The sequence below is a fragment of the Pseudochaenichthys georgianus genome, unplaced genomic scaffold (genome assembly GCF_902827115.2).
Source record: "Pseudochaenichthys georgianus unplaced genomic scaffold, fPseGeo1.2 scaffold_373_arrow_ctg1, whole genome shotgun sequence".
NCBI lineage: Eukaryota > Metazoa > Chordata > Actinopteri > Perciformes > Channichthyidae > Pseudochaenichthys > Pseudochaenichthys georgianus.
Window position 1 is genome coordinate 143,812 of NW_027262963.1, and position 25,737 is coordinate 169,548.

At 44.5% G+C, this 25,737-nt stretch overlaps 1 protein-coding gene across 1 annotated transcript in view; it reads left to right on the forward strand.

The window, feature by feature from the left end:
* LOC117442236 (NACHT, LRR and PYD domains-containing protein 3-like) overlaps positions 1-25,737 on the forward strand; it is a 123,494-nt gene that overhangs the window by 80,895 nt on the left and 16,862 nt on the right. The window contains exon 4 of the mRNA XM_071202382.1: positions 6,019-6,126. Within this exon, the coding sequence (XP_071058483.1) occupies positions 6,019-6,126 (108 nt within the window). The remainder of the gene's footprint in view (positions 1-6,018; positions 6,127-25,737) is intronic.

Sequence of the window (25,737 nt, forward strand, 5' to 3'; positions counted from 1 at the left end):
GCTTCCTGTTTGCAGTTTACTTTCACTTTGTCCTCGCGGTGTCGCAGCTTCTTCTTCTTCTCTCGAAAGGTTTGTAACTCTTTGTGACTTTAGAGCTTTTAGAGACTCCTCTTCTGACCAATCATTGCTCAGAGAGTAACTCCACATGGACGCTTCTCACCACCTCTGTATTCTGATCACTTTGAAGTATGTCTGGAACTTCTGTGTGTGCGTGTGCGCGTGTGTGTGCGTGCGCGTGTGCGAGTGTGTTTGTGTGCGTGTGTGTGTTTGTGTGCGTTTGCGTGTGTTTGTGTGTGCGTTGTGCGTGTTTGTGTGTGTTTGCGTGTGTTTGTGTGTGTGTGTGTGTGTGTGTGTGTGTGTGTGAGTGTGTGCCTGTGTGTGTTTGTCTGTGTGTGTTTGTCTGTGTGTGTGCTTGTGTGTGTGCTTGTGTGTGTGAGTGTGTGCTTGTGTGTGTGTGCGAGTGTGTGTGTGTCTGTGTGTGTGCTTGTGTGTGTGTGTGAGTGCGTGTGTGTGTGTGTGTGTGTTGTGTGTGTTGTCTGTGTGTGTGTGTGTGTGTGTGTGTGTGTGTGTGTGTGTTCTCCGACATATTTCCTGAAGTGAACAGAGCACCGGAAATAGATCTCTGCTGGTTGTTCCTCGTCACATGACCAGCGGAGTATTGAAAGAAAGGAATGAAAGATTAATAAAGTATAATGATATAAACATGTGGAAATATTTAGAGTAATACTTTATAATAATGTGTCCTCGTGGGCAGAGACATGCACACACAGACTCTAGGTAGTGCTTGGGCACCTGCCCGTGTTGCCCTCTGGACAGCAATGTGCCCTTTTGAAAGTTCGTTTTTTACAGTTTTTATTTGATTGTTTACAGTGTACTGTATGTGGCTCATGGTGACATCGATCCATTCTGGATTCAAAGCTTCTAATATATACAGCAATGCCCCAAATGCGCGTTGTAATTGTGTCAGACATCCCCACACGTGCCCCGCGGAACTCCCGTACGTGCCCTGGCTGCAGCCCCTCCCTTCCCTGCTCTCAACGTGAACGCGCAGCGCGCAGAGTCAGTCATCAGACAGGCCACGGCACTTTTGAAAATAGCAGATCTCACAATGCGTCATTATGCTAGGGCTGAAGTGATTAAATGTATGTTTTGTAATAATCTTAATCAAAATCTACGTAGTAACTAGTAACTAAAGTTTTCAAATAATTGTAGTGGAGTAAAAGGAGAATATTTGCATCTGAGATGTAGTGGAGTAGAAGTACATGTATTGAAAAGTGGGAAATACTCAAGTAAAGTAAAAATGCCTCAGAAAGTACAATATAAGTAGTAGCCTAGTAACCTTATAGGTTTACATGAATGCTGCTGTTAAGTGTTTCTCTGAGATGAACCCTTAATGATCATGCACAGCAGAGCAGGACATTGAGTTAGCTCATTTACCACTTGTAGAATAATGCCAAGAAGAGACGGGATGAGAAAAGAAACAAAGAGAGCTACAAGCAGCCGGGAAGCAGCTCTCTGCTCTCCTGGGCGAAGCAGCCTGAGCCCACCAGCAAGGAGGAGGAGGATGCAGATGTGCTGATGAACCCTTCATCACTGATGAAGATGAAGAAGAAAGGCCAGAGTCATGTTAGGGACACACTGTCTGTCTAGAGCCCTTTCATGCTCAGATTTGAACTGTGATAACAATAATAATAATAATAATAATATAATTGTATTGAGAGGCCCACAATGTATTGTAACCACACTAAGTGCTTTGGTGATACTGAATCAGACATGAAGCTACTTGCCAAATGACAACAAAACAACAACTAGTGGTCGGGTGTTGCATGTCGGCCATGCCAGTTAAAGTCTGGTGAGTCTTGATGTTTCATGCATTGCATTGCCTTCCCCACATAATTGAAATACACATCACATTCTATATTGTGTGTATTCTAGGCTCAGGGAAGCAGCCCCTGCTGTCCTGCAATAGTCCATCTAAGACGAGGGAGACAGATCCATAGAAAGTATCTCTGAGTCAGACACAGATGAAGCAGACATGTCAGAGTCCAGAGCAGCACCGTGTTCAGAAGCAGTGCTCTCTGACGATGACCAACACGAGGGAGAGATGGAAGGAGTAACCAAACACCCAAAAGAAACTAACAAAATCCGCCATTATCCGGCACAATTTCGGTGCACGCAGGATTCGCGCGCGGGCGACCACCACGACGACTCAGAAGGTGCCCTTTTTTTTCTTCTCTTGAGCACCTGCCCCTATAAATGTCTGTGCACGGCACTGCTCGTGGGACCCGAGGAAAAGAAGTGTCTTCCAATTTCCCTTTTTTGTGATTTCCTATTTAGGGTTAAAAAAACATCTTATAATTTAGACTGTTTTTATTTTAAAATGTTACAGTCTGTCCACTGGAGAGGACGTGGGGCCATTTCAGTTTGACAACAGATAGACTATGTAACGTGTTGTGGTTATAGGCAAGGCAAGGCAAGGCAAGGCAAGGCAAGTTTATTTATAGAGCACTTTTCAACGCAAGGCAATTCAAAGTGCTTTACACAAAAAAAAAAAAAAAAAAAAAAAAAAAATGAAAGACATTAAGCATTAAAAAATAAAAGCTAATCAAATAAACATTAAGAAAAAAATACATGGATGAAAGTTACAGTGCAGTCTAAAATATAAATAGTTCAATTAAACATTACAAGAAAAAGTACATGGATAAAAGTTACAGTGCAGTTTAAGATGTGAATAGTTCAAATAAAAGCAGCGACAAAAAGAAAAGTCTTCAGCCTGGATTTGAAAGTAGTCAGAGTTGCAGCGGACCTGCAGGTTTCTGGGAGCTTGTTCCAGATGTTTGGAGCATAATAACTGAACGCTGCTTCTCCATGTTTAGTTCTGTCTCTGGGGACAGGAAGCTGACCAGTCCCTGAAGACCTGAGAGATCTGGATGGTTCATAGTTTAGCAGGAGGTCAGAAATGTATTTTGGGCCTAAACCATTCAGTGCTTTATAAACCAGCAGCAGTATTTAGAAATCTATTCTTTGACACACAGGAAGCCAGTGTGAAGACTTCAGAGCAGGAGTGATGTGATCCACTTTCTTAGTGTCAGTGAGGACTCGAGCAGCGGCGTTCTGAATCAGCTGCAGCTTTCTAATAGATTTTTTAGTGAGACCTGTGAAGACACCTTTGCAGTAGTCCAGTCTACTTATAGAGTGATATTAATACAATAATACACTCAGCTTTATTTAAAACATGAAGAAGTCATTGATCTGAACATTGCTGTGTATTTGGTCAATACACAACTAGCTTGTTGTTGGTGAGTCTTTCCGGATCTTCAAAGACTTTGTAGTCGATGTCGTGGGAAGTCCCTCACTGACTCCAGTCGGCACGGGCTGCAGGTCCTCTCGACTGGTTGTGTCATGTCATTAGTCACGGCTCCACTTCAGATAGAAACAACAATGAGACACACGTGCTCCTCTGGGCCCACAGGGGGCGTGTCTTTCCAGCTCGTCCCTCTCTGTCTCTCTGTCTGTGCGCTCATGGAGCCTCCTGCACCCCCCCCCCCTCTTCTTAACCTCTTCTGTCCCAGGTGTGAAAGCCTCACCTCTCTCATCATCTGAATCTCCCTGAACTTTCTGGTGCAGAAAATGTCTGCTTCAGTTCCGTCTCCTGCAACGATATTGAGTCATAAAGTCCATGAAGACGTCCTGACGTCCACTAGGATGGACATTTATAAAAGGGCTGAAATATAAAGAGGAATGATTTATAAAGATATGTACATGTGGAAATATAAAGAAGAATGATTTATAATGATATGTACATGTGGAAATATAAAGAGGAATGATTTATAATAATATATACATGTGGAAATATAAAGAGAATGATTTATAATAATATATACACGTTGAAATATAAAGAGGAATGATTTATAATGATATGTACATGTGAAATATAAAGAGGAATGATTTATAATAATATATACATGTGAAATATAAAGAGGAATGATTTATAATGATATGTACATGTGTAGATTGGCCACCAGAGGGCGCCAGATCCCCGCAGCCTCATTCACAGGAACGCTGTTCACTAAAGAACAATTCAAATCTATAGTAAACAGAGATAAGAGTAAAGGAGCATGAAATAAAATACATAACATTAAAATAAATAATATTAAAATACTTGTGTAAACAGGAATCGTGGAAACATATCATGAAATAAATAAAAATTGTAATCCAATATAAATAATATATGAAACAATTATAAATACAAGGGGTAATATAAAGAAAATTAATGTTTAAATATAAAAGACATACATTTAAAAATTAATAAATGTGGAGAATTTATTTTCAGAGTCCAATCGAAGTGAAGCGTGATCCCAAAGAAAGGCAAAGAGGAAGCGACAGGAAGTGGTTTCCTCCTAAAGATTACACTGTGAGGACCAACAACATGGACCTGGAACCTGGACCCGGATCTGAACCTGAACCCGGACCTGTATCCGGACCCGGAACTGGACCTGAACCCGGACCTGGACCCGGACCTGAACCTGGACCTGAGTCCTCTAAGAGTGACCGCTCAATGGAGCCTCAATCTGCTGATGGGGGGTAAGACTCAAACTGACTAAAAGCCGTTTGATATAAAGTTATAGACTTTTATTGTCATTGTACAAAAATATAATGAGATTCAGAGTGCAGCCCTGTCCCAGTGTGCAATAACTAGACTACTAGTTACTTAACAATAAAAACACGTAACATATATATAAAGTAGGGCTGTCAAACGATTAAATGTTTTAATCAGATTAATCACAGCTTAAAAATTAATTAATCAGATTAATCACCATTCGAACTATGTCCAAAATATGCCATTTCTTTATATGTATTGTTGGGAATGGAAAGATAAATGAAAGAAGGCGGATATATCCATTTAACACAGTATCTATGTTTATTATAACATTGTTCTGCGTGTCAAAATGACAGACAGCCCACACACCTATCAATCATCAAACCGTGGGGTCTGAATTCATTACGTGTTGATTTCTATCAACGGGGGAGTACTTCAGGAAAGTCGACAGAGGGGGGGGGGGGGGGGGGCGGCGGCTAGTGGAGTACTTCAGGAAAGTCGACAGAGGGGGGGGGGGGCTAGTGGAGTACTTCGTGACCACAGAGTGTGAACGTTGTGATCAGCTGTTTTAGCGCAGTTCTCCAGTGAAGCCATACCCTGGCGCTGCCACTGTATGGGGCGGGCCATTCTGCACATGCGTTAAATGCGTTACATATTTTTAAATTAAATAAAATAATTTTGACAGCACTAATATAAAGCAGCCATGTCAGGTCCTCAGTGATGTGGACACCGAGGACCTGAAGCTGCTGACTCTCTCCACCGTAGTCCCATTGATGGCGGAGGGGAGCGTTGTTATCCTGGCACCAAGATGTCAGGTTTCGACCTCCTCTCTGTACGTCGTCTCGTTGCCGTCGGTGATCAGGCCGATGACGGTCGTGTCGTCAGCAAACTTCACGATGGTGTTGGAGCTGTGTGTGGCCACGCAGTCGTGAGTGAACAGGGAGTAGAGGAGAGGGCTGAGCACGCAGCCCTGAGGGGCTCCGGTGTTGAGGATCAGGGTGGAGGATGTGATGTTTCCCACCCGCACTGCCTGGGGTCTGCCCGTCAGGAAGTTCAGGATCAGACCGGAGTCTGCATGAACTCTCTGGCATTACCCTTTAAAGACACATTCTTTACGTTAGCTTCACACTGCTGGTGCTGGAGTGCAGCTGAAGAGAGGCGAGGCGCTTCGTAGATAAACGTCTTTTGGATTTTCTCTGAAAAGCCGTCCTTCACATCGAGAGCAGTCCACCGGCTGATATAGGGAACTCAGAAAGTCGGGAAGGTTTAAATGTTTAATGTTCTTTTCAATCTGTTCACACATCGGCAACACAAAGCGATCACTCGCATTACGTTGTTATATAAAGTGCCTCGAAGAGATTTAACATATTTTCCATCAGTTTCTCTCCAGCTGGCAAAAGCATCTGTTTCTGTTTCAGGGTCCAGCAGCAGAGAGCAGACTCTCCCAGCTGTCTGTCCTTCAAGAGCGACTCGTCGAAGGAAGACTTCATAAACTTTAAAGAACGACCTCCATCTGCTGATCAGAGGTAAGCTGTACCTCATAGCAAGAGTCCGGTTAAGACAGAATAAAACTAGTCCGTATGAAGTCTTGGCCAACTTATGTTCCAGCAGGTTTTCTCCAGCATGTTTTACGGCCACATAATCAGGAGAGAGGAAGTCGTTTTTTCTCAGCGAGAACTTAACCTGTTAAGCCTGAATATTGTTGTGTTGGCCCCCGCCGGCACGGAACTGTGTGTCAGGGCTTCTTAACATTTAACAACCTACTAATGTGTCATACCCACTTAACGGGAAGAAACTCAGCTAACTGACGATATGAAACATTTGTACCGAAACAAAACACAAGTCTAACGCCGGGCGTCTGAATTAGCACTATAATAACTTACGGTAGCAATATTGTATATTCATCGGATCTGCAAACAAGATATCAAATCATATTGATTCTAATAGAAAAGTATCATGACTGTGCGACCAAAACTCACGACAGCGAAAGCCAGGAAAGACAACCAGTGTTGTGCTAGTTACTGAAAACCAGTAACTAGTTACCATTACTAGTTACTTCATTTCAAAAGTAACTCAGTTACTTTACTGATTACTTACACCAAAAAGTAATGCGTTACTGTGAAAAGTAACTTTTTAGTTACTTAAAAAAGGGCTCCCATTATATTAATGCCCTTAGAGCCTTCATGTCAGTACTGTTACTGCATTGGAGAATAATACAATCTGTTGATCAACTTGACATGCATTATATGCAATCTGGATTGCATCGATATTAGCTGGCTTTACATTTTTGTACATTCTTTCTCCAGGTAGTTGGAAAAAGTTTTCCGTCCCATATGCCGTGTGCCGCCCGGACATGCTATCATGCTAACTAGCTCCCTGAACGCGGGTGACTCCACTGTAGCAATAGCCTGCATGTGTTCTACAACATACCGTGCAATGGCTTCATCGACTTTTCCCTGGCTAGCAGTCCCTTAAAATCCAGCCGCTGCTGCTTAGGTGCAGGTGCAGGTGGAGTGGCGTCGGCTGAGTCTCTGTGGTCTGAGCTACTAGCTTCGTCCCAGCATGTTGTTTCTGCAGATGTTTTAGAGATGTGAATGACTGGTTTGGGCAGTAGATAGGCTCTCTGACCCGCCAGGACACAACTTACATTTAACAGACACTTCACTTTACGGAGCCAAACGGCACATACGTCTTACCTTTGCTGTTTTCTGATCAAAGGTTGTGTTCAAGGGCATTTGAACGCATACAAACGCTGCTGAAGGTTAATCCAATGTCTCTGTGTCACTTTGAAATGATTACTGATAATCCATCACAACATTTATGGCAATAAACGTATTTTACAAATGGAGTGTAGCAGAGCGTCCGGTTTTGGGCAAACTGCGTGCGCTTCACTCTCACTCCTCAATGGCAGGGCTCAACGCTAACTTTTAAAAGTGGTTGCCAGGCAACCAGGCATCAGCGTTTGGTTGCCAAAACTGAAAATATGGTTGCCATTTTTAGTCACCTTATATTTAAAATAATGAAGATACTATCCAGTAGTGCAGCTGTTGTCATGTTCTTCACAGATCACTAGTTTCTTGGTCATCCGTTGTCTCCCTTTCTAATGTGGGTTGTCTTGACCTCTGTGCTGACCCCCACCATAGATCCACTGGCCCTTCAGCATTGAAGTCTTGACCTCTGTGCTGACCCCCACCATAGATCGACTGGCCCTTCAGCATTGAAGTCTTGACCTTTGTGCTGACCCCCACCATAGATCCACTGGCCCTTCAGCATTGAAGTCTTGACCTCTGTGCTGACCCCCACCATAGATCCACTGGCCCTTCAGCATTGAAGTATTGACCTTTGTGCTGACCCCCACCATAGATCCACTGGCCCTTCAGCATTGAAGTCTTGACCTCTGTGCTGACCCCCACCATAGATCCACTGGCCCTTCAGCATTGAAGTCTTGACCTCTGTGCTGACCCCCACCATAGATCCACTAGCTTTTCAGCATTGAAGTCTTGACCTCTGTGCTGACCCCCACCATAGATCCACTGGCCCTTCAGCATTGAAGTCTTGACCTCTGTGCTGACCCCCACCATAGATCCACTAGCTTTCAGCATTGAAGTCTTGACCTCTGTGCTGACCCCCACCATAGATCCACTGGCCCTTCAGCATTGAAGTCTTGGCCTTTGTGCTGACCCCCACCATAGATCCACTGGCCCTTCAGCATTGAAGTCTTGGCCTTTGTGCTGACCCCCACCATAGATCCACTGGCCCTTCAGCATTGAAGTCTTGGCCTCTGTGCTGACCCCCACCATAGATCCACTGGCCCTTCAGCATTGAAGTCTTGACCTTTGTGCTGACCCCCACCATAGATCCACTGGCCCTTCAGCATTGAAGTCTTGACCTCTGTGCTGACCCCCACCATAGATCCACTAGCTTTTCAGCATTGAAGTCTTGACCTCTGTGCTGACCCCCACCATAGATCCACTGGCCCTTCAGCATTGAAGTCTTGACCTCTGTGCTGACCCCCACCATAGATCCACTAGCTTTTCAGCATTGAAGTCTTGACCTCTGTGCTGACCCCCACCATAGATCCACTGGCCCTTCAGCATTGAAGTCTTGGCCTTTGTGCTGACCCCCACCATAGATCCACTGGCCCTTCAGCATTGAAGTCTTGGCCTTTGTGCTGACCCCCACCATAGATCCACTGGCCCTTCAGCATTGAAGTCTTGGCCTCTGTGCTGACCCCCACCATAGATCCACTGGCCCTTCAGCATTGAAGTCTTGACCTCTGTGCTGACCCCCACCATAGATCCACTGGCCCTTCAGCATTGAAGTCTTGACCTTTGTGCTGACCCCCACCATAGATCCACTGGCCCTTCAGCATTGAAGTCTTAATAATAATAATAATAATACATTGCATTTCAAAGCGCTTTTCCAGGTGCTCAAAGACGCTTTACAGTGGTGATAAAACATGATAAAATAGAATTTAAAAATGTATAAGAACATGATAAAATAACATTTAAAAGTTATTAAAACAGCAATACAGCATAATTCACAGATTAAAAGCCAGTCTGAAGAGGTGTGTTTTGGTCAGTGTTTTGAAAGTGGGGGGGTCAGTGCAGTCTCTGATGTGTTGGGGGAGGGAGTTCCAGAGGGTGGGGGCAGCGATGGAGAAGGCTCTGTCCCCCCAGGTTCGGAGCTTGGTTTTCTTGGGGATAGAGAGCAGGTTCGCTTCTGATGAGCGAAGGCTGCGGGAAGGGGTGTAGTGGTGGATCAGGTCGGAGAGGTAGGGGGAAGGGGTGTAGCGGTGGATCAGGTCGGAGAGGTAGGGGGAAGGGGTGTAGCGGTGGATCAGGTCGGAGAGGTAGGGGGAAGGGGTGTAGCGGTGGATCAGGTCGGAGAGGTAGGGGGAAGGGGTGTAGTGGTGGATCAGCTCGGAGAGGTAGGGGAAGGGGTGTAGTGGTGGATCAGGTCGGAGAGGTAGGGGGGGCCTGGTTACTGAGAGCTTTGTGTGTTAGCAGAAGGATGTTGAAGTGTATTCGTTGACGGACAGGGAGCCAGTGCAGGTTTTGAAGGACGGGGGTGATGTGGTCTCTGGAGCGGGGGTGGGTGAGGAGGCGGGCAGCGCAGTTCTGGATGTATTGTAGTTTATTTAGGATTTTGGATGATGAACCATACAGGATGCTGTTGCAGTAGTCCAGTCTTGAAGTGACAAATGCGTGGATGAGGGTTTCAGCAGCCGGGAAGGTGAGTGAGGGACGGAGGCGGGCAATGTTTTTCAGATGGAAGAAGGCGGTCCTGGTGATGTGGTTTGTGTGTTTGTCAAATTTGAGCTGGCTGTCAAAGATTACTCCAAGGTTGCGAATGTGAGGAGAGGGGGTTAGAGTGGTGCTGTCAAGGGTGAGGTTGAAGTTCTGAGTGGAGTTGGTGCGGGATGGGGGTCCGATTATGATGATATCAGATTTGTCGCTGTTCAGTTGAAGGTAGTTTGTTTGCATCCAGGATTTAATTTCTGAGAGACAGTTGGTGAGAGTGGAGGGAGTTGTGGCAGTGATGGTTTTTGTGGAGATGTATAGTTGGATGTCATCAGCGTAGCAGTGATACTGGAGGTTGTGGCGACGGATGATTTTTCCAAGGGGGAGTATATAGAGGATGAAGAGGAGGGGACCAAGCACCGAACCCTGGGGGACGCCTTGGTTTAGAGGGGCAGTGGAGGAAGTGCAGTTATTGATGTGGATGAACTGGTGTCTGTTGGTGAGGTATGATTTCAACCAGGAGAGTGCAGTGTCAGTGATGTTGAGGGAAGTCTTGACCTCTGTGCTGACCCCCACCATATATCCATTGGCCCTTCAGCATTGAATTATTGACCTTTGTGCTGACCCCCACCATAGATCCACTGGCCCTTCAGCATTGAAGTCTTGACCTCTGTGCTGACCCCCACCATAGATCCACGGGCCCTTCAGCATTGAAGTCTTGGTCTTTGTGCTGACCCCCACCATAGATCCACTGGCCCTTCAGCATTGAAGTCTTGACCTTTGTGCTGACCCCCACCATAGATCCACTGGCCCTTCAGCATTGAAGTCTTGACCTTTGTGCTGACCCCCACCATAGATCCACTGGCCCTTCAGCATTAAAGTCTTGACCTCTGTGCTGACCCCCACCATAGATCCACTGGCCCTTCAGCATTGAAGTCTTGGATTGGTCAGACTAATACATTTCTAATGTTGAATAAATGAAAACCATTCACAGTTAAGAATTAGATATTAATTATTAATGCTGTAAATGACCTTTTATAAGTCTAACTATATTTAACATGTGTTACCTTTTTATAGAAGTGATTATATTTTTATGCCAATATTTCCTATGGTAAAGTTTTCGTTATTTTGGGAGTAATAAGATCGCGACTCTTATTTTGAAGGAACTTTTACCGGAAGTGAATGCACAACGGCGCAGAATGAAATCAACCCACTCAAAATATTTATATCGAGTACATTTCTCTTCAAAATAGAATTGATGTGTTTGCAAAATAAAATGTTCTGTGGTCAAAAATGTTAATCGCGCGCTCAATAACGTTTTCTATGCTCAAAATGTTTCATTGCTTGCTCCGGATAGAGGCGCACAAATAACACCATATGTTTCGCCTCCCAAGACTTTACCCATTTCCTCTTTGCTTTCGTTCGGGTTCAACTCGCGCTTTATCAGTGGAATCACTTTGATCATTCGTTTGAGATGTTGACGGGTTGGCCGAACTTTTTACCCCACAGTCAAACAACTTAATTTGCTTCGCCATTCGTTGTAAATGTAGTTACACCTGAGTAAATTTCAGGGAAGGTGATTGTCAAGTGCCAACAATCAGGAGAGATATTTGATAGTTGGTGAGAAGACTAAACATTTATCTGCAGATCCTTATAAAGTATATTCATTACTCGTTATTCTCTACTAATAGTTCATTAAAGACTGTATATTATGGCTAGTTTGAACATCCCTTTCAAGATTTCAAGATGTTCTAAAGTGTATTGACATATCATATTCACAACTATGGTGTAGTTCTGCAATGAATGAAAAGCTTGGGTCACAGGTTCCTCACCAGTGCATTACAAGACATCTATCAATGTGTGTACCTCCACCATTAAACTGTCATATTCTGCACATTTCTTATTCTATCTACATACATAAGAGTATAATCCATATGTATAATATCAGTTAAAATAAGTGCTTCAACAAAGTTAACATTGCAGGAAAGTTGATTGTCAAGTTCCAAACAAACCATGCAATATATTAGACGTTAAGTACTTTGTCAGGCTTAATATTTATCTGTAGATAGATACCCCCAAAGCTTTTTTCTTAATTAAAAGAAGACCTTAACCTAAAGTATTCTTTAATGTTTAAATAAAGCCTTATTAGTTTGTCTGTTTTGCACATCCTCCTATCCGGCACTAAACTGTTTTATTGTAGATATTATTTACAGTATCTTCTTGATATTTTCTATTCTATATTTATATCACTGACCTTCTACGTTCCCACTATTTTGTATGTACTCTTAATATTTAAATGTTTTCATCAAATATAACACATTCAAAAGTGCTTTACCAAAATGAAAGACATTAAGAAAAAGGCATTTTAAAACAGTCATTGCAACACAATCTTCCTGCATTGCAATTACTCCAAATGTGTCGCAAACATCGCTGCTCCAACCCGCTGCTGCAGATACACGCTTTACAGCATCAGGAGGACGCGTCCCCAGCTGACCCAGAGAGCCACGCAGGTTCTGGTCCAGGCTCTCGTCATCTCACGCCTAGACTACTGCAGCTCCCTCCTGCTGGTCTCCCTGCATGTGCCATCCGACCTCTCTCACCCAGAATGCAGCGGCTCGTCTGGTCTTCAGCCTTCCTGAATGTTCCACACCACCCGCTCCTCCGCTCCCTCCACTGGCTTCCGGTAACTGCTAGAATCCACTTCAAGACCCTGGTGCTTGCGTACCGTGCTGCAAATGGATCTGGCCCTCCCTACATCCAGGACATGGTTAAACCGTGCACCCCAGCACGTGCACTCCGCTCTGCATCAGCCAGACGACTCGCTGCACCCTCGCTGCGAGGGGGACCCAAGTTCCATCAGCAGGAACACGTGGGTTTGCTGTCCTGGCTCCAAGATGGTGGAACGAGCTCCCATTGACATCAGGACAGCAGAAAGCTCACACACCTTCCAGACTGAGACTCGTCTCTTTTGACTCCACTTCGAGGATAGAACTACTAACAAAGCACTTGTATACTAACAAAGGACTGGCTCCTCTAAAGCCAGTAGAGTAGCACTTGAAATGTTTGGCTCTATGAAGCCTGATGTACCTGATGTGTTTTCTTCAAGGTTGTATCTTCCTGGTCGAACGCACTTATTGTCCCTTTGGATAAAAGCGTCAGCTAAATGCAATGTAATGTAATGTGTAATAACGTGCTTTAACCAGTAGGTGTCAGGTGTACAGTGTTAACAAAATAAAATATACTGCTGTTTCCGGTTTAGTTTACGACGGATATATTTAGTTTTGATATTTGTAACACAAAAGCGATGGAAAAAACCCACAGCAACACAGAAAATATGGTCTTAACATGACCTAGCGGTCTAGTAGTTAATTAAATACAATAATATCAAAACAAATTATTACTACTAACTTTATTGTGAAATTAAAACAGAACGGTAAAAGAATAATTTCCGATCTATTCTGATGCCCGATCTCTGTAGCAGTGGCGTTTTTATATGTACAAAAGTGGTGGGGCACAACAAACTCAGATGTCTATAGCTTCTGCAGTGAGGTTCATGGCTGCTGAGGCTCCGACTCTTCAGGTTTACACATATTATATTTTGACCTAAATCAAAATATAATATTATTTTCAAAAGCTTTTTCTGTCTGATGCTTCAATTAATGGTTGAACAAAGTTCAACAAAAGGATTCCCAACAAATGTAATGTTATCATTTAAATATTGAATTGTTCTCTCTTAGTAAGATCCTATTTTCAATACAATTGCAGTCTTACCTTGACTTGAAGATGAAGTCCATTTGCCTATCCTTCTGGACAAAAATCTCTTTTACTTTTTTGTAAAAGTCCTCCTTATCTTCTTGTAGTTTCAAAAGTCTATCATAAATCTAATCTAATTGATAGATTTATGATTCTAAAATTATAAAAGTAGGGTAGACATGTGGATATTAACCGGCTGAACAAAACGTGCATTTATCTAACAGGTTCGTTTCCCACAGACCTTACTTTGAGCTATTTTCTAAAATCCTATGGAGAAATCTCATTGCTCTCTCGTCTCCTCTTCACACACTACACTTTTCGCGGCACACGTACTCACAGCCAATCAGCTCTGAATGATGTGAGATGACGTATGGTGGGGATGGCAACTCTATGCCCCTATGGTCATTATTTTTTTGCCACACACATTAAATAGGACAATATTCTGAGCATGCACAGTGTAGTTTTTACAGTCACCATTGACTTAAACAGAGAGAAGGAGGGGCAGGATCGGGTTTTGTCCCACATGGCTCTAAACAGCTCAATAGGCACACTGTAGACACTAATTAGAAGAACACATACTAAAACAGCAATGTACAGACGAATCAGATGATTAAACATGATCTTAAAATATATTTTATATATTTTTTTAATTTATTTTTTGCATTTTGTTGTTATCATTATTTTTAATACTTTCTGCTGACACTAGGTAGGGCTGTGCCCCACCTGCCCCTAATGACCAGTCGCCACTGCTCTGTAGATCAGGGGCTCTCCAACATGTCGATCGCGAGCTACCGGTAGCTTGCGGGCAGCTTTTCAGTAGCTCGCCGCTCGATTATTGATTATAGCGTAGTAACGTTGCTTCTTGATTTTTCGGCCGCGGCTGGACAATAACGTTTTTTTATTTTACAATTGTTTTCTGTCACACGAATATAAAATTAGTCGGTGACGCAGAGATCAAGGAGCAGATGTGACAGTGGCACAGCGACACCACACACGGAGCAGTCTGCTTTCTCCAGCAGCACCAGTCCAGAACCAGCAGCAGAATGACCCGCTCTGAATCAGCCCGCGTCGCTGCGGCTCAGAGACACAGGGAGGGATTTGTGTTTCTAAAAAACACTCGTTATCGTCATGTCATGTTTTTGGTGGATTTAATCAAGTCTTGGATTGGAGTATGAATGTGCTCTTTATATTTTCAGTTGATTAATACGTGTGTAAAGGCCCTGACACACCAAGCAGACACCAGAGAACTCGCCGAAGCCGACTGTTGCGTCACCGTGTCCTCCTGCGTCTTGGCCATGTGTCGCACGGGAACACACCGCAAAGACTTCAGTGCATGAGTGGCAATAGCTCTCCTTACCAGCAGGCGGCGGTAGTGTGTATTCGTCATTCAAAAGAGGCAACAACCGGAAGACAGAGAAGAAGAACAGACTGCATGATATAAACAAACAACAAATAGCCTGTGCGTTCCATTTCCCTCTCGTCCATCGAAAACTGAGGTTACCTACTGTAACCCAGCTTCTATGAGTAATGGCGCAGCCCTCTAAGGCTATCTATTGGGTTATCCCTCTGCGCCCCCGCGCAGCACTGAAACACTTGTCCACCCGTCAGGTGGGCCCCACCCTCGGGCCTCCTTCCGGTATAAATAGGAAGGAGGCCCGGCAATCTGCTCCCATACAAAATAACTTTTCTTCAGCTATTCGTAGAGCCAGTGGGCCCAGCACTCAGAGGGCTGCGCCATTACTCATAGAAGCTGGGTTACAGTAGGTAACCCCAGTTCTATTTCGTATATGGCTTCGCCCTCTAAGGCTATCGCTATTGGGTTAAGGGCGAAGCATGATGTAGTCTGCGCCCTTCTGGGTCCGCCCGGCACTAGAAGCACAGACACACCTGCTCAATAACACCCCCTGCCTGTTGGGCCATGCGTAATGGCGCATCACCGTCCCTGGAACATAGCAAACATGCCTGTCTTCCCGACGGGGTGAAGGCTGGGAACAATACATACCGGCCGCTGTGAGAAAGTAGAGACGAAGGTCCCACCTTATCCTGCGATCATAGAGGGGGAACAGCTGCTCTCTGTGTGTCAGACAGGTAGGAGAGCGCTCAGCTGGATCCCTGACATCACTCACTCTGATCAGGCACTCCGTACGAAGTGTGTCAGAGGAAAAGGAACATCCCTCCTCTACGAGGGGAAAAGGGCCGCTCTCTGTGTGCCGAGAGGCGCCCAGCTGGCTCCCTGACGTCACTCACTCCGACAGGACACCCAGTACAGGGTGTGTCAGAGAGGAAAGGGAAACATCCCTCAAATAAAATTGCATACATGAACAGTGTGAGAGAAACTTCTGCTCAGCAATGTTGATGGAAGAAATGGAAGCTGGAATCCGCTTTAAATCAAACACTGAGTTTATTTGAGAGTCACGGCCGTGAGTGAGTCCAAGGCATTTCCACAACGTGCATTGAGAAATCCCGAGTCAACACTGAGGAATACACAGAAACACAGGCAATTCTACCCAGCGGATCCAGGAGGAGCCTCTGTTTTCGCCCTTTCTAATCATAATTAAATAAAGTCTTCAGAGACAAAGAAAGTCTGTTTAGACTCATCTGCCTAGTTGGCCACACTTCCCCCAACAGGAAGGCAGGACCTTTGACCTGTGCCCTGCTCTAAGTTGCAGGCAGACACATGTGAAACACTAAAATTCTCCCCTATACACAGACAACAGGAGAATATTCTCTAACAGATCCACGCTTTTATCAATTTATTGATAACCAATTAACATTAGTCTAAGAATATTTCAGTCACTACTTAAATCAAATAAAACGTCCTCAGAGTTGTGTGGATTTCTCATTACATTAATCACATCAAAAGCAGAATAAGATTGAAACAGTCAATCACAATGGTTGATACAGACAACCATAATAGAAAAATCATCTTTCTTCAGTGTTTGATTTCTTTTGTCAAAAAGGCACAATAATAACACATGCAATACAAAAGTATAATAGTAAAATATATGTTTCAAAAACAAGATCTTTTATCATTTATCACTCAGTTAATCTCATTCATCAAACACAAATTCAAATTCAGCTTACATCTTTAAAGATTTACTTCAAGGCAATTACTTATTAAAACACAATTAGAATGTAGGATTATAAGAAATCCAATTGAGGTATAAATCAGAATCATTAGGGATTCAGTTAAAATTCACAGTTAAGGTATAAATTCACAGTGATGAATCGATCAATCTGTAATCTGTAAAGGTACAGTGTCCTCAATCTTTAACATTACTTTACGTTTACTTCAATACACTTATTCAAGAGTAAGGCACTTTACTACATACATTTTATTCAAATACATTTGTTCAAAATCTGAAAAGGAGAAGTCAGACATTTTATTGTAAACAACCTGAGGAAGGAAAAGTCCATTTTTTTTTATTCTTTATTCTGAGTGTCAACTTTAATCAATTTATCAATCGCTGAAAGGAGGTACCCAAGGTACAGGAACTGCCACGGAGACCCATGGGTCTGGAAGCTCGGCGTCATACATCAACATTGTGTCATCTACAGTTGAATACCCCACTAGCCTCTGTGGGGCCTGGAGGGTAGTCTTGGCAACCCTGCGTATGGCTAATTTAACTACAGTGATCAAACAGGTCACTAGGATTAGCACAACCAAGATAAACACTGCAACAGTAACAACACATTTAACCAACCCCGCTCCCCAGGATCCAAGGGTTCCACTTAAATCCCCAAAGTAAACCCATGAGTTTCATGCAATTCTTTTATCCCAGTTAGCCGTATCATGAATCAATCCATAACTTCAGGTGGTAGCGTCAGAGACAAAGGAACAGCACTCCGCACAAATTACTTTACATGCGCCCCCCTGGGCAGCTAAGAGGAGGTCCAGCGCCATGCGATTCTGTAGTGCTTACCGTCCTAACTTCCTGCAATCTTTATGTTCCGCTAATATCGCGATATTTGATACATTTAGATGATGCCTCCACTACTTTGGATAATGCCATGATCTCCTGCTGACTGACATAAATGCCGTACCAGGGCAAAAATAGGCTCGCTACCTGTTGTCCTTTTGTAATGACCTGCTGTTCCTGTGTAGAGAGGGAAGTATCGCTGCAATCTCATTTGCCTCTACTTTACGGATTAAAGGAATTAGGTAGGCTAGATAACAGGTGCCATAAAAAACGTCATGGTACGCAGCCATAAGCCCGGTCGCCACAAAACTAAGTAAACTCTCTGTGGGAGGGGAATTTCTGGCTAATGTTACCCTCACTATGGTATTACAGTCGCTGTGTCCAACATCCGGAGAGGGATGTGAGATCCTGCTCATTCTGGAGACAGATGGACACATTCTTCCATTCGTGTACTACAATTGGGGGAACATATATTGAGCAGTCCGGTGTGTAGGGGGATTGCCTAGGGGTATTGGTTTCGTACAATCATGTATTTTAACCTCAACGGGAGTTCACTGTTCTGGAGCCAAACCGGGAACCACTGTACCAAGCTTCAACCAGCAAAGATGCCACGTGTGGTTGTTTGTGCATGTTGGACTTGTGGAATTAACCGAACAATTAGTTTGTACCAGAGCTAACTGGAATCTGTATTCAAAAGCTAGGTTAATGTATTTCTTCACATATATTAGTTTTAAAAACATCAATCGTTTGAAACCGTCAGCAGATAATTTGTATTTACTGTCTCAACAATGAGAGAGGACCAGACCCCTCGTACTGTAACGGTTTATCAGAGTCTGTTGGGTATGAAGGAGTATAGCAGTCCTCAGCCTCATCGCTAATCCTAGAGTAAATGTCGTTCCAACTAATTAATTTATAATCCACTTTTGCTAAAAGGAATTGGCTAAACATAGGAGAATGCATGGATTCTGGGATATTTTGGCACAGCCAACAGTTGCTAATATTACGTTCATGTGCGTAGTCTAACATTAAACTTACTGCAGAATTAGTTTTAGTTCGTTTAAAAGGAGTGATTAAGGCCTTTTTTGAAAAATCTACATCACCTCCTGAGTGTTTAAGTGGAGTGGATAGAACATTTGTTTTTCTATCTGGTCCAGACAGTTTGCATGCAGTAGCACCTGGATTGGGAACCTGGTAATCTGGTTTCCTCACTCTACATGTTACTTGATCCCTTATCATTGCCTTATACTGCTCTCTAGTGCTACACCACAGTTCTGGGGGCATGTCTTCAATGGTGTCGAGAGCCATTCTCACCCCCTCCGACGCCACTCCGGTCCGCACGGGTACCGGTCCATTGGATATATCTCCCACGTTGAGTAAACTAAGGACACATAGATACAATAATACAGTTAGATGGATCACATATTGAAGCTGGACAGTTAAAAGAAACAGTCTCTGATTTGTGATCAGGGAGGGAGACAATCCTCCTGATTCTTCCTCCTTTTCTCTCTCTTTGTGTCTCTCGCACCATACTGAATGTCTGTGTGGTGATTGGATACAACCTGTCCTTGTCGCTAGGCACTGATTTGCCCGTTGGTGTCGTTTTTGCCCTCAGGGTCTGGGCCCTGAGTGGTCAAGTCGTCTGCGCTCGTAGATAAGAGCCACCTTATTCCTTCCTCAGGACGGGCGAGATCCCTCGCCACCTGTCGTTGGGATTCCCACAGCTCCCATCTAGCAGGGCGTCCTTGGCCAGGTACAGAAGACCCAGCATGACGATGATGATGACTGCCTTCACACGCCAGCATCCGGTAGAGGGGAGAGACGACATCTTGTAGCGTGAATCCACTCCGGTCTCCCCTTGTACCCTCAGCGCTGTTCTGGTCACTATTAACACCTGGAAAGGACCTTTCCACCTGGGAGACAGAGCATCTTTTTCAAGAGATTTGATTAGTAATCATCACCAATCTCAAAGGGGTGGGTGGGCTCCTCTACCGGCTGGGGGAGCCTGTCAGCCACCTGCCTGTGAAACTTTCTCAACATGTCAGTTAGATATTTGACATAGTTAGTCATGTAATCCTCTGTCCACAAAGAGTGAGTTTGTGGGGTGTTACTGGGGGCTAGATCCCTGCGAACATTACCCTTCCCATCAATACCTCGTGTGGGCTAAGCCCTGTCGTTTGCATTTGGTGAGCGTCGAATGGAGCACAGAACTAGCGGCAGCGCGTCTACCCATTTTAGTCCTGTGGTCAACATTGTTTTAGTGAGTTTCTCCTTTATAGTCAAGTTCATTCTCTCAACCTGGCCTGAGCTCTGTGGGTGATAGGGAACATGCAATTGCCATTTGAACCCTAACACTGTAGCTAGACTCTGGGTTATCTTAGAAACGAATGCTGGACCTCTGTCACTGTTAATTCCTGTGGGCACACCACATCTAGGAATAACATCTTTGAGAAGACACTTTACAACTGTTCTAGCGTCTTCTTTTCTGGTAGGGTAGGCCTCTACCCATTTGGAGAACTGGCACACTATTACCAAAAGATATTTGAATCCTTGGCATGGTGGCATATGTGAAAAGTCAATTTGCATATTTACAAAGGGCCCCGAGGGGGGCGGTAAGTGTTCATGCTGAATTTGACCACTTCTTCGTCTTGTCTGCTGGCATATCATGCATCTGTCTACCAGGGTCTATGTAGCTAGTGTAATGCCTGGAGCAAACCATTGGGACTTTATAATCCCATTCATCCCTCCTTTTCCTACATGTGATTTGCCATGTGCAACATGTGCCAAAACATGGAGGAACGAGCGTGGACAGACCATCCGTCCGTCTGGGTGGAGCCACAAGCTGGACTCAGCGTCAAGTGTACAACCTCGTCTTAGCCATAAATCTTTCTCCCTAACATCAGCGTGGGCTTGCATGTCCGCGACATCATTAAAGGAAGGCAAAGAAATGGGTTCTGAGGGTTGTGTCGCGGAGCATTGGAGCACCATAGAAGAGCAGGAAACTGCTGCTTGTTTAGCCGCGGTGTCGGCTAACGCATTTCCACGCGAAATAGGATCATCAGAATTTGTGTGAGCAGCGCACTTAACCACTACAAGCTGTGTAGGGAGCATGATAGCGTCTAATAGCTGAGCTACTAACGCACGATGTTGAATAGGCTTACCGGCCGATGTTAAGAAACCGCGCATTTTCCACAAGACACCCAAAATCATGGCACACACCAAATGCATACCTGGAGTCTGTGAAAATGGTTGCAACTCTATCTTTAGCCATGTACTACACAGTCACTGGCCAGTACAATGGGAGAGGATTGTTTGATAACAATTGCAACTGCGGCTACTGCTCGCAGACATGAAGGCATACCGAGCACCACAGGGGAGAGTCGAGATGAGTAGTATGCAACAGGCCGGAAATTAGAGCCATGCTTCTTGTACCAAGATGCCCGACGCAAAGCCCCCCTTCTCATGGACGTGCAGGTGAAACGGCTGATGGTATTCAGGGAGCCCCAGGGCAGGAGCTGATGTCAGGGCTCGCTTTAAGTCCTGAAAAGCTGTGTGCATGTCCTCAGACCATTGAACAATGGTTGCAGCAGCCTGCAGAGTGGCAGCACGCCAGGACAGAGTCCATAGCAGGCGTACTCGCATATCCAGTGTCTGCAATAGTTAGCCATGCCCAAAAAAGACAGCATGTCTTTCTTTGTGCGGGGTGGTGTCCATCCCTCAGAATGTGACCCAGGTATGTGACCTCAGTCTGGCAGTACTGCAACTTAGCCAGGGATGCTCTGTGTCCGCATTCAGAAAGTCTTTTCATGAGCAGAATGGAGTCGATGCGACATGCGTCCATGTGGGAGAAGCTAACAACAGGTCATCTGCGTACTGAAGCAAGGTACTACCTCCTGTAAGGACCAAAGTGTCCAGATCTCTCTTAACCGCTGCTGCGTACACAGTAGGCGACTCGACGTACCCCTGTGGGAGGCGCGTGTATGTGATTTGTTTACCTTTAAAAGTGAATGCAAACAGATACTGGCTGTCTGGATGCAGAGGAACAGAGAAAAATGCTGAACACAAATCGATTACCGTGTAACATTTCGAATCTGACGGTAATGATGCAAGAATTGAATTAGTGTCAGGCACTGTAGGAGCTGTCGGAATGACAATAGCGTTAATAGCTTGCAAATCTTGGACAAAGCGCCACTCATCAGCGCGATTGTGCTTGGGAATTGGCAAGATGGGCGTGTTACATGGACTCGTTGTATATCGTAACACGCCCTGATCGAGCAGAGATTGGATGACTCCTTCAATTCCCAAAATGGCTCTATGGGGTAAATTGTACTGTCTGATAGCTGGCAATCTGGCATTGGCTCTTTAAGTGTGACTCTGTGTGGAGGGGCTGAACCAACAACCCCCACATGAATTTAGTGTTTTAGCCCATAATGTTGTCAGGAACCTCAGAGAAGTCTGAAGGGGGTCCATGTTGGTGTGTGCAGGTGGCTGTAAGTGAAGAATGTGCTTCTGAGGGAGAGAAAGTTGCTCAGAGAGACGCAGCATGTAATGTTGTTCTCCGAGGTTAATTAGATCGTGTGTGTGTGTGTGTGTGTGTGTGTGTGTGTGTGTGTGAGAAGCCTTGTATCCCTCAGTAGAGCATGGCAGTGGGCTGCCATGACCCCCCACTTCTTCAGGGTCACTTCCTGAAGTGACCGCTATTGCGAGGTGAGGAATCGTGTCTGCAGCATACAGAGCCTGCTGTTCGGTTGTGAGCCTCAGGGGCAATGCGCACCCCTGGGGTCCTAGACACATAACGTTTTCACATTCCAACTGATATGAGCTGTTGCAAAAACCTCTTTACTGATAGTGCATAGTCGCTGATGGGTTAAAAGCAGCTGTGCAGTGACAATCAACACAGGCCGCATAAGGGACATTAAGGAAGCACACGCAGGGGAAATGCTAGCAATTTTCTGAATTCCTGTTGTTGAGAAAACAGAAATCATGTTGAAATCTGGAAATGACCAAACAATAAGGTTGTCCTGAGACTGATTGAATGAATTGGACAGCTTGATAGACTTTGCTGTCAGGAATAGTCCAAAAACAATCCATCTGGAGTGCAATGTATTGTTGCCTGTAATTTACAAGCAAATCTCTGCCCATTAGATTAATAGGACTTCCATCTGAAATAATGAAAGAGTGTTGACACATGTGATCCTTCAATTGAAATATCAGTTCTCTCTGAAACGGGCTCGGACATAGGGATGCCAGAAACTCCCATTGTTGTGACACAATTATTGGTTGCTTCACACACTTTTTCTTTCGTTACGCACTGCTGATAATGTTGCTCCGCTGTCAATCAAAATGTCTACCGCTTTACCACTGAAATCAACGGGCATAATGGATCTTCACGCGGGTTATTGAAAAAGGCGAATTGTTGCTGGCTTGAATGGGGAAATGCTGTGAATTTGACCTATTTCTCCATGGCACCTCTATCGTCTATTAAATTGACTTTGCTGACCGTTTTGCCCCTGTTGAGCCTGCCTGCATCTTGACTGGTCAGGGGAGGGGCGAGGGGCAGTAGTAATGCAGGGTGGTTGGCGGGGGGGATGGGGAAGAGCAGGCAAAGGTTGTGCGTCCTGCTGTGCTTGCCAGCGCCGTCCGCATTGTCCCGCCCAGTGGTCTGTTGCGCCACAGACGTGACACGGCGTCAACCTTTCTGTGATTTTTATTCTGCTGCTGTCTCTTGTCTTGGTAATTGTGTGATGTCCCCTGATTTTTGATCTGCTGTGTGCGGTGTTGTCCCTGAAACTGCTGGGAGTTATCCGCACTCTGATAAGCCTGTGTATTTTGAGGCAACTTTTGTGCCATTCTGGGGGTCAGAAATATCTGATTTTGTGTAACGCGCGCAAGCCGTCACCAGTGACAAATCTGTGTGAGTTTTGGCTCATGCTTTGATTGCAAAGCAGCTACTGTCTGGATCCACATATCACGCGTCTGTGTCGGAGGCCAGTCACCCGCAGCGTACATGCAGGGAATTTGAATTCCTCTTTACACGTCGACCAATCTGCCTTGTATGTTAGAATGATCAGCTGTTTAACATCATGAACCAAACAGTTATAAACTTGAGCAGACATTAGTCAACCACGACATGATACTCATCTGGGCTTTTAGTCGGACTTGGAGCGTGATTAGTGACATCCATCACTTCAGCGGGTGTCCAAGGCTTATAAACTGGAACCTCACCTATCAGTATTTTCGGTGCTGTCACAGCTTCAGCCAGAATTATTATCCTGAGATGTGTGCAGTCTTGTGATACTTCTATGAGGGACATAGTCCTTAAAAACTGGTGCCGTACGGCGTGTTTGGAGTGTGTAACATTTTCGTGCGGAGCCAGAGGCCGGCGTGTGTAATGGGCTGCTCTCTGGCGTTTCCTCTTCACTGTCCGCTGCACTGTTTTCCTGCTGCTCACTTTCTCTATACTGTCCTTTCCTGATATGTCAAACGATTTTTATTCATGATAGATAGCTGACATTAATAAATCATCATCGGAAGTTTCTTGCCCCGGAATTTCGAGAGTCCTATCGCGGGAATCATTTGTGTGCAGAGAGATACTGCCTGTTTTTTCTCTTGGAGCCCAGCGTCTGTTAAAATGGTAATTAGCTGAGCTGTGCTGGGAGATTTGCCTTGTCTTTTCAGCCAATCGTACATGACTGATTTTGCAATGGCTGCGACGTCCTTTCCGTGTCTTCTTTAATTCTGGAAATGTTTTCTGATTTAACATCAAAAGCAGCCTCTAGGCTAAGCAAATGACAACTAGCTGCGCATTTAGAAATTCGATCAATCAAAGCTTTGAGTTCAATGGAGCCTCGCTCTGTGCCAACTGACTTTTCATTTTTTCGCTCATCGTAACCTCTTTTTTCTGCAATAGTCATCCAAGCTTTAACGCAGTCCTTCATGTACGTTACATCCCAGGAGCAATTCGCCTCCTGTTCAATTAATTTGAATGCCTGCCACAACACGGCCATGTCAAAAGTGCCCGTTAACGGCCAATCAAACAGAATCTGTCCTTTCTGACTATTCTGTTGTGAGTGCTCACAAAGTAACGATGTGAACGGCATAACTTTGTTCCAATCCAAGCTTCTTCCGACAATTCCTGACGGCATATTAGGGGAGAACATGTGCGTGTAGTGGCTGTCTGTAATAGGATTTTTTGTAAGTGTCTTGGTGCGTGAATCATTCTCCCTCTTACCAACGGACTCGTTAGCGGAGACAGTATTACCCATGTTTAACGGTTAGTACAATAAAACAAACAAACATAAAAACTCTCAACAACTCAGCCTGACAAAAACTCCTCCAGCCTATTTTGATCCGAATTAGGGAGACTTTCAGAGGGGGTTTTAATTATGAGAGCCTTCTTTACTCATAATGTTGTGTATCAGCAAACACAGCCAAATTCAGCAATTCATACAACATTCTCATACCACGCATTGACCACTTTCTTTAGTTCAAAAATGGTAATAGTTGCGGAAATAATGCTGTATGCTCCTCTCTCTGCATGCTGTTCTCCACAGGGGGCGGAGAATCAGCACCTCCGCAGAAATGCTGTTGATTTAGGCAATTTATCCTCTGAAAACTCCTAAATTCGGCGATTCGTTTAAATACAAATCTTGCAACATTGCTTTTAATTCAGAAAATCCACTTTGCTGGTGCACTCTTTAAAAGTTTCTCCGAATAGTTGTTGTGTGTAATTGCCTGGTGATTTAATTCCAAGAATCACACAGAGGAAATCGATGAAATTCGATATTCCTAGGTTATTATTAGCCCCCAAATATTCTCATAGTTTTCACATAGGCCGTGATTGCTCGTAAACACATGTCCCAGCAACAACCACGGGAAATTGGCCAGGACAACGTCCCCTTGACACCGATTCCCGAGGTTATGATTAGCCTCCAGATGTAATGAGTAGAGAAACCCAAAAAAAAAATGGGAGAAATGGAGGCTGGAGTCCGCTTTATATCAAAACACTGAGTTTAATTTGAGAGCCAACGGCCGTGAGTGAGTCCAAGGCATTTACAACATGCTGTGAGAAATCCCCACGCATCACTGAGCACGTAATGCATGAAGCACCTCTATATGTTGAAAAGGAGGAGTTGGTAATCGCGCGCTTTTCCTAATTAGTACCAGACATGCTGAAGACAAAGAACTGGTCTATTAAAGCCAACGTGCATGGTCCACACTTCCC